The sequence below is a fragment of the Accipiter gentilis genome, chromosome 15, assembly GCF_929443795.1.
Source record: "Accipiter gentilis chromosome 15, bAccGen1.1, whole genome shotgun sequence".
Taxonomy (NCBI): Eukaryota; Metazoa; Chordata; class Aves; order Accipitriformes; family Accipitridae; genus Astur; species Astur gentilis.
Window position 1 is genome coordinate 22,732,943 of NC_064894.1, and position 10,221 is coordinate 22,743,163.

Here is a 10,221-nt window from a genome sequence, read left to right on the forward strand (position 1 = left end):
GCACTCATACCTGAATGATGACCCATTTTGTAAGCACAAAGCATTTTACGGAGAGGGAAACATTCAGAAACTAAAAAAAAAAAAACCAAACAAAACAACCCAAAACAAAACAACCAAAAGAACCTTTAACATCGCCAGCCAAAAATATGTAGTTTATATGTACTGAAATAAACTGTTACATCAGGGCTAATCTGAGGGCTTCCAGAGGAATGATCCGCCCTTAATTTCACAACTAGCAAGTCGCACAAGCAAGGCCTTTTGTGCATGACTGACGAGCACTACGGCAGTCTGCTTATCATCCACCAGCGCTGCAGGTTAAGAGCAGGAAAGATACAATGCTGTGGCTTTCAAGGTTGTTTTTTTTTAATCCATTCCTATAGCAAAGTGCCACAGAACTACATAAAAGAACTAATAAAGACAAAAGGTTTCATATATGTCAAACTTCAGTTAGCTGCTAACCAAGGTCATTATTCAAAAGCGATGTTCAGGAGATGCTGGGGAGCACCTATGTGTATAGTGGCCACGGCACTAGCCTACACGAGCTTTAACCTTGAGACAGACAGATTCAACTGTCTGCTCCCCTCATACTCCACGTGGCTGACTTGCTCCTTAGTTTGGTGTTTTGTTGGGGTTTTTTTTCCTTTGTTTCTTTTCAAAAAACAGTGCAATGAGCTAACAGTTCTTCAGAGTGCTGTTTTAAGGACAGATGGGTACTCGTTTAAAAGTGGGTACACTTCCTTCACAACACTTGACCTCAGGGAAGACTAAACTCAGTCGAACTAATTCCTTGCAAATCCACAGCTGTTGCATATGAGACTTAAAAGAAAACAGACCAATTCCCAGAAAGCAAAGAGAAAACTGTGTGCATGCCCATGCAGTCCACCATGATTTTGGTGTGATTATCAAATGTGATTTCATTAGCTGAACTATCAGACAAAGCAGTATTTTGCGTAGCTTTTCAACGTGAAGATCCAAAACACCGAGAAGCTCCTCTGCTTTGTCTGAAAGCACGTAAGAGTTCTGGCTCTGGACACTGCAAAAGCAGATTCATTTTTAACAGTGTAGAGCAGTCCAGCATCCAACTCATGTCTAAACCCATTCTGAATTCAAACCTAGCAGTTCTCCCATCTGTTTCCAGTAGCAAGCTTTCCTGATCCTAGAATGTTGTCTGGAAATGGGAAGAAAATAGCCCTTACTAAACAGGCTCCCAGAACAGGAAAAAGAAGCCTCTACCTCCTTTTAGAAATGTGGAAGAAGAAATTGTGATTGTTTTTAACCATCAGGATGCGGCATTTTGCAGGCACGAGTGCTGGAGAGGCCTACCACCTCCTGCCTTGCATCCGTCTCACCTGAGTGATGCTAACCTTCCAGGGAATAACTGTAGCCCTCTTGTTGAAACTGGGCCAACATCCAGTAAAATATTCAAGAACTGCTAGCTGATAGAGAGGGTGCATGACCCACTTCTGGTAGCTCTCTGGAGAAATGGCACAGGTGTAATTCTCTCTGGCTGAAGACAGCACTGATCCAGGGTCAGTGCTTCAGCTCGTGAACTAGTAACTGAACATGAAAGCTTATTACACACATGCTGTGACATTCTTTCTCTCTCAATAAGCAGGTGATTTGTGCCAAGTCTAAATTAAATATAAAATAAAGTAATACAATACAGGTGTTACATCTGAGACAGGGTTGTAAGCCATGAACAGCTTAGAGGAAACAGATTAATCACAAAATTTTATGGTGCACCTGTCCTCAGTGCTTCCCGATAAGCTAGCTTTAGCTAAGTCTTCATGCAGCACTTGTACTTAGCCAGCAATCCACTCAGCATGCTATTTTGGAGTGGAGGCTAAAGCATCAATTCAGCTGATACCCAAAGGAATCCCAGATACCCATCTCACAGCTCTGAATTTCACTCTGCAAGGTTTAGTATTGGCAATTTTCAGTGCTGCAGCGCTTTGGTACCTTTGAGATTACATCAGTACTCTTTTGACACAAATATACTTACTGTATGAGAAGAACCCTCTCCCACCCCCAGCTGCACACAAGTTAAGATTTCAAGCCTTCTCTAACACCACCACATCAACTAGCATCAAACTTCAAAGGTTGCATTTAGGACATTCTAGCTATCTAAAAATCACTGAAAAAGGTTCAAGCAATTGTATTTTCCACCTTGAGAATTAAATTTACTGTTTAGCAGAGGGAAAAAAAAGGATACTATTCTAGAGGTGTATTTACATCTGTGTACATAGATCAATATATTTAAGACAAAAACAAATTTTAAAAAGGATGGAATGAAGCTTTCAACTCATTAACACCTAGCAAATTAGCAAACCATGTTACTCAAAGACTTGCATTAGATTTAATTCAAGTATCATCAAGTATAATTAACGGAGATTTTAAGAGCTATATTCTACATATCACAGCGTAAACTTGAGAAAACAGTGCATTTCTATTCGTATCCTAGTTATTTGTGCCCTCTGGTGGAAGTACATTTATTTTGAACATGCCATGTAGCTCACAATTATCTTCAGAGACAGCTTTAATACACAAAGTCCAACATTAAAAATTCCAAACAAGAAAAAAGCTAAAGATGTTGATGTTGTTCAATATGCTATTTGTATGCTTTTAATAATGCATGCAAGAAGTGTAGTGGGGGAAGAGAAAGGTAATGCAATACATAGTTTCAAACCAGTTCTTACCTGATCTAAGCTGTCCACAACCCTTGCACACAAGAGAGCTCCTGGCAGGTCAAAATAATTATCATACAAATAGTATTTAGCTGGAAAAAAAATAAATCTACTTTTTAATCCATAATGTATGCTTTAATCACAAATTAAAAAATACATTTAAATAATAATATAAGCTCCTATTTGGATTTTACTGGTAATAAGCATTATCTGCTTCCCAATCTTTGTCAGCCTTCACTCCCACTTCTGATTCACATAATTGGCAACTGAAAGTTGTTCACTGGTATCAAGGCAGTAATATTTTGAAAATACATTTTAAGATTCTAAAAGTTAAGGTGGAAGAGATGAGGAAGAACCATGAGTTTTAAGAGTTGGGACAGTATCATTCAACTCTTCCAAAATATCTATTTCCCTAGCAGTGGAAACACAAAGAAAGGGTTTGAGAAGTTGTTTCAGAAATATTTGGACAGGCTTTACACATAGTCTTGTCCTTTGCACACACATGCTGCAGACAGTACCTTAGCCCAAGGGGAAGCAGGCCCACATTATTACATGAACCCGCAAAACAGAACTAAGTCAGGAGGGTGCAAATGTCCCCCCAGACTGAGGTCACATTCAACAACTCTTTCCTACGAGTGAAATTTTAACCAGTGATTTTTTTTTTTTTTGTGTATTCATGATCTTGTCTGTGCCGTCTCTTAGGTATATTAAAGAACGAGTCAGCAAAACAGGGACCAACATTCACAAGAGAGACCAAGTGCACTTTTCAATAATAAGAAAGGACCATTTGCTGTATGACCAAAGGAAACCTTTCTCTTCTACCCTGTTGCAAAAGATTACCTGCAGTTTAGAATAAGCATCACAAACAAGTCTATGTCAGCAAAACTCAAGGAAAATATCTCCATTACATAGGATGATGCAACTTAACTGAGCACTTTATGTGTATTACTCGCAATCGCCAAGATCAAATGGAGAGGAAGCACAGAGCAAGAACACAAACCTAGCCACAGTGCCTTCAAAGCGACTCCCATCTTAAACACAAGAAACTTCAACTGCAGGAGAAGTTTTGTTTCCAGACCCACTCTGTTCTTTGAACCTCCACCTAGGCCTCTAGTAACAGCACTGACAGCAATGAGTCAACAATTAAGAAAAATTTAAGATTTGCCAAATACATCGTAAATGAGGTAGGCTAGTAATCTCAGTCTACTTCATCAAGGCACAATGTGCCCATCTCTATAACCAAAACACTCCTATAATGTCAGCTCATTTGCCTCATTGGTGACCTAAATTTAAGTTGAACTCTAGTATTAGAAGTTGAAAAAAGAAAAAAACAACTATTCCCCAAAACACTTACCTATTCCAGTAATTGTCAGCTCAAGTATTTTTTACTATTTGTGGTAAGAACTAACAGTACGAGGCACTGAAGGGATCAGAGCAATTCCAAAGAAGAGAACACGCTAAGTTATAGCTACCTGAGCGGGAAACCATTCCACTGACTGTATTAAAATGCTTCCACTCCCTCCTTCCATATGTCTCCAGGATCTCTTCGGATGTCATGCTCTTTGTACCATGGGTTGCCCTATTTGTGCATTAAGTTATTTAAAAAAAGGAAAAAAAAAAAAAAGAAAAAAATGGTTGAAAACAGCCAAACCACTCCTTGTGCAAAGTAATGCATTGCAACTGAATACTGAGGTGCATGCAAGTTGATCAAAAGTAACTCTTTTTATAACTTAGAAGTTTCCCATGGCCTAAGCTTTTATCATATACATTACAGTCCTCAATAAAAGCCTTACTACGCTACAGTTTGGTTGGCTGGGAGCACAGCTGCTGTGCCTCACCTGCTAACACAATCACTCTATTGCTTGAATGTTCTCAATTGTGTGAGGACACTCGCTATACTTGAACTATCAATATACACTGCACAATAAAACACAGTGCAGAAAGCCTATACATCATTCTGAAACCTGGTAACATTCACAGAATGCAGGGCAGAACTATGGAAAAGTGCTAGTTTGAGCCCTGCAAGCAGCTGTGTAATACAGAAGTGTGCACAAGCCTTTTTAGGAATTAAAAATCAACTAGTTTGAGCACCAAACTGGGCCCCAAAAGAACACAGACTACAGTTTTGAAACAAATGCAGGTAATGCTGGAAGTAATCCTGTACTACTCCTCCCTTTAATGCGGTATACCCTCTAGTCTTGAATTCTGCATTTTGTACTCCGAAATTCATGGTACTAAACGAATTTCAGGATACACAGCAGAGACTCACAGGTATTTCTACCCTTCTTTCAATGAGATCTGATTTCCTCTAGCATCTTCAAGCTCCTTCTCCCACATGCTATCAGAAAAAACACCAGTAGAGTCTATCTTGCGTACTAAGTCAAACAGATTTTCATTTTGGACAAAACTAAGTGGGAAATGGGACTGGGATTGATATACTTCAGGTATATTTACTTTTCAGATTTGCAATTCAAAATAGCAGTCTTCTATGTTTAAAAAAAAAGGAGGGAAAGAGGAACTAAGAATGTACTTAAATGATGACTGCAGGCAAAATATAGCCTTTAAGAGGAAAAAAACCCAGAAATTTGAAAGAGAATGTGTCAGTTTCTGTGTTAAATTTACCTCAGGCTATTTAAATTACACATTGTAAGCCTGCAAAATTTTGAACATGTATGGTACAAAGATAATAGTGCTCCCATCATTAGCATTAGTCATTAGCACTGACTCTGAGTCAGGTTACTCATAATCCAAAGAAAAACCTTACCCTGGATCCTAGCAGAACTGGACAAAGAGTGCATTGGTAGCCACTGAAAATGTGAATTTACTTTCAGGATCAGTATGCCCTCAGTCTTAGATGTTTACTAAAAATGATACATTCCTTACTAGCAGCTAACATGGAAATATTACAAAAAGACTGCATATGTAACATTAAGAGAAACTGAGCGTCACACTACCAAGGAGTATTTAAACTTTTACATCCAGTTAACAAATGTATGCCGAAATTAGTATTTTAAATATTTAATAAAACTGAGAGATGGCTTTCAGAAAGAGGTTAAAATTTTGGTGTTCATTTAACAATATAAACTTATTGTCAATATTACCTTAAAACTGTTCCATCTTCTGCAAGTTTCAGGAAGTCTCCTTCTTCAATATCCAACACCAAGCCTTTGCAACTAAGAATAATTTTATTTTAAGGAAGAAACAAACAATTAATGCTTTCAGAGGAATGCCTTGTTATATATCAGTGAAATGCAGTTACGGAAGCTATACAATGATGCTACACAAAAACAACGAAGTCGCAACCCTTCAAATACTTCCATGTTTGAACAATGCTCTATATGGGCAAATACATATTACTACAATGAGGACCGGATTTCACTTACATAGCAAATTCCTACTAAATAAATCCAGTTCCATTGTTCAGTGAGTTCAGTGACTGTTCATATAGATAAGGTTAGAGGATTAAGGTCCAAACATATACAACTAAGAAATGTGATATTTAAACCACTTCTGTTAAAGAAATGTATTTTTTTCTTAGTGGCAACTCCCCTACTGATTATTACTAGACTGATAATACCAATTATTAAGGGAGAGAGGGGTAGAACATCATTCTAAATGAGGCAACTCAATATCCAAGCAACATGTGAAGCAGAAGCACTACCATGCTAGCCAGCACTACAAAGGTGAAGAGTTGACAGCGTAGGACAGATACCCAACAAGAGTTCCTAACTCTCCTAGTAAATCTGTACCTTTCAGATAATTTTTCAAACAACCTAAGCAAACGTAAATTCAACTCATTCAGAGTTCAGTGGTTAGAATAATAATGAATAAATGAGACTGAAGAAGCAATGGCACCTTCATCCTCTGTTATAAGGTATCCAAAGGAGAGAAGATATGCCATGAAGGCTGCAAGCAGACCCCAGCCTTTCACAAATGACACCTGGGCGAGTAGCACTGACCCACAGCTACCAGCACTGTGGGCTTGTAGGTCCATGTTAATGAACCTTCGGCTCCAATAAGAGACCAAGGCAGAGATATATAGTTCTTAAAGGATTTAATGCACCAGAGGCCTCAAAATATGAGAAATACAGATACGTTGCTTGTCTCATGAAAGCTGAAATTGATCCCTTTGGAAACCATCCAATCAAATACTGAATTGTAAAAACAACTGATCAAAACCATCACACAATAATGCATACATTACTTAAAAAAGCCCCTGTGTTACTCCTAAAAAATTTAGTGATTACCAGGCCTTCAAGCCCCCACCCCCATGGCCTAGATAGGGCCCACCTATTAAAGTTGGAAGATCGGAGATTCACATTCAAGCTCCTGCTCAGAGGCCACTGAGCTCAGAGCAGGAACTTGCATTTCAGTCTTTTGCATCACAGGTTGGTGGCTGACCTGCCACCCAAGGGCTACCTCCTGGCATGTTACCTTTCCTCAGAAGGCTGTTGGGATTATTCTGCCTTACACAAACAAACCCACATCTGTCGAGATAAAAATGACTAAATTCTGATGGTTACTGGATTTACCAGTTGCATTGAAGGTAGAAGACAAAGGAGATACATAAAAAAAAAAAGAGTAAGATAGACTAGAAGGCTTGTATCTAGACAGAAGCACAGACAAAGCAAGCTTGGATGCTCAGTTCTCTCTTCAAAATACCACATTAGAAGTATCTCATGACAAATACTTGTTCGAACAAGTATTTAAAACTGCAATTTTGGGTTTAACTATTGGGCTTGACAATCATAACAACAATCGCCTAATAAGAGCAGCTGTTTTCCAAGCTTTGTAAAAGAGCATAAAGGAAGTTATTTTCAACATACTCACCAGAAGTCTAAGCTGTCTGGAGCTAGAGTCAGCAAGTCTTTGTCATAACCCTTCTCCGTTACCAGATACTGGGCAAAACTATCATATATTAGCTACAAATGAAAAAATACATGCGTTAACTATATTGATTAAGTGAGACAAAAGATACTGCTTCCCTGGCAAGTGGCAAAATGCAATTGTTAAGCACCTCCTAAGTGAAATGAAACCAGGGAGCTAAGGGCCCCATCCCACTGTCTCCACTACTGGGAAATAGTGCCTGAGGTTATTTCTCTCACTGCTGGAAAACAGCTCAAGATGCTCACACAACAGTTCTGATGCAGTGTGTCCAGCATAACCAAGTTTACAGCATTCTACCTCATTGCCCCTGTGCTTCATGACTTTTGGGAAACCAAGGTGGTAAGTACTTAAGACTAGTCACTACTTCCTCCTCCCCAATCTTGTTTTGTTTTTTAATTTTAAATGTCACGGTTACCAAGGCTCAATAAACAGCTTCCAAACCAATAAACAACTACCCTCAGGGGCCATTTAAAAAATATTCAAAGGAACATGTTTTGCAGGAAACAGGCAACTACTAAGTAAATTTTTACTACTCCTAAGTTCAGAAAGAACACTGTTAAAGCCGGTACAACAGTCAGCAATTATTAATGTAATGTGCTGGTAAAGTTGTACAAGAAGATCCACGTAGATGCTGCCAGGTCCTTAAGGCCCATCCAAAAATAGTAATCACTCCCTTTTTGTCATGGTTCTTTCATTAAAGCTGTTCCCTGGCCTTTTTTTTTTTTTTTTTTTTAATTACAAAAGCTGCTCTTGGAATGAATATGAATGTCTGAGAAAGACTAATATAAAGGCCAACACTGAAAGAGTGAGAACTAACTGCCTCTTCAGCTGTGCCTGTCAGCCTTTTAAGTATTTTTTATTTCCTACAGACAGGAAGGCATGCAATGGGCATGCGTCAGTCAGTCTATGTGCTGTGAGAAGATGAAGAGTGAACCAAGTTTAGTGAAAGTTTTCATTTTTTCTCCATTTTGTTAACTGGGTATTTTTTGGTTTGTTGGTTTGTTTTTTTAAAAATTCTTTTAGTTATCAATTGTCTAAAGTTTGCCTTCATTGGACAAAATTCTTATCAGGAAGAATGTGCCTATGTAAGATGTGACGCGTGTGGCATAACAGAAAGAACATGGAAGGTAAGCCTATAGTTTCCAGCAGGAACTTAAGAGCACATACAGTTTATAACTTGCTACTATCGAACCCTCTTTTGTAAGGAAGATGCCTCTCTACAGAAAGCCACTCACAGCTAAAGGAAGCAATGCAATTTTTCAACGCAGGACGCACTGAGCCGAGCCTATTTATAAACGGAACACTCATAAACATTCATTTCTATCCCAAATTCAGAAGTATCTTGCAATGAGCGTAGGAGTCCCACGCAGCGCAAAACGTACTGTAGGTGGACGGAAGGCAAATAAAAGGGGAGAGGGGGACACCACGAGCATCTGTGACACAAGTAGCTCCGCGGCGAAGCCCTGACAAAGAAGGACGCGTCAATGAAAGATTAATAGGGAGCTTCAAATGTGCCAGTCGGAAAAAAAAAAAAAAAAAAAAGAAAAAAAAAAAAAGAAAAAGCAGTGCCAAGGGCGGGAAGGCACAGCACATGGCAGCGGTCCCCGCCGCCAGGGACAGGAGGGCTAGGGCAGAGATGCCGAGCGCCTTTAAGCTCGGCGTTTTATTTTAAGCACCCGTAAGTTTTGCAAAGGTCGCCTGTCGAAAGTGCTGCGGGCTTTTAGCTCCGTCCGCGGCATCTCTCGATTTGGCTGGGGGCGGGGAAGGGGGGGTGAGGGGTGGGAGGAAGGCTCTACCTTTTCCTCAGCGCCGCTACAGTTGGGAGAGCTCTCAAGAAGCACCATTTGCAAGGAAGACGGAGACATGGCTGTCCCCTTGGCTCGGGCAGAGGCCTGCTGGGGAAGCGGCCGGCCAGACAGGCACTTGCGTTTCTCTTCGCTTTTTGGGTTTCTCCACGGGGACCTCAGCCGGCAGGCTCGGGGGTCCCGGCCCCCGCACCCCCCACCCCCCGGACCGGCCGCCCCGCTCTCTCCGGCACTTTCCCGTTCGCTTGGGCAGCCGGCGGGCGAGCGGAGCGGGGCGGAGCGGAGCGGAGGGGCCCCGGCCCGCGGCTCCCAGGCCGTGCCGTACCGTACCGTACCGTGCCGTGCCGCGCCGCCCCGGCCCGCACTCACCCGTGCGCTCTGCGGGAGGTGGTAGCGGCAGAGCGTGTGGTCCAGGTCGAAGCCCATCACGTCGCAGTCAGCCAGGGAGAAGTGCTGCTGCATCGCCAAGCCGCCGCCGCGGGGAGGCGGGCGGAGGAGGAGGAGGAGGAGGAGGAGGAGGAGGAAGGGGCGCGGGCGGTGCTTCCTGCGGCGCGACCGGAGCCGCCCCCCCCGGCCCGCCCCGCCCCGGCGGGGCCGCCCTCACCTGCGCGGGGTGTGGGGACGCCCCCGAGGCCGGGCCCGGAGATTGGGGCGAGCACTTGTGTGTGGGGGTGTGTGTGTGTGTCCCGCCGAAGGGGCCGTGGCTTCCAGGGAAGCCGGGCGGGCGGGCGAGCCCCCGTCAGCACAACCGGCGTGTGCTTAAGCGCTCGGATTTCAAACGTAACGTTTCCCGCCGAGGCGTTGAGTGCTTGGGAGCAGGCGCGGGAACGGAGGGTCCGGCCCTG

At 42.1% G+C, this 10,221-nt stretch overlaps 1 protein-coding gene across 1 annotated transcript in view; it reads right to left on the reverse strand.

Annotated features, from left to right (window-relative positions):
• Positions 1-9,881, reverse strand: part of NT5DC1 (5'-nucleotidase domain containing 1) — a 149,767-nt gene extending 139,886 nt beyond the window's left edge. The window contains exons 1-5 of the mRNA XM_049817746.1: positions 9,746-9,881; positions 7,515-7,606; positions 5,786-5,857; positions 4,157-4,263; positions 2,697-2,776 (exon numbers count right to left, since the gene is read on the reverse strand). Of these exons, the coding sequence (XP_049673703.1) occupies positions 2,697-2,776; positions 4,157-4,263; positions 5,786-5,857; positions 7,515-7,606; positions 9,746-9,838 (444 nt within the window). The 5' untranslated portion in view covers positions 9,839-9,881. The remainder of the gene's footprint in view (positions 1-2,696; positions 2,777-4,156; positions 4,264-5,785; positions 5,858-7,514; positions 7,607-9,745) is intronic.
• Positions 9,882-10,221: the final 340 nt, after the last annotated feature.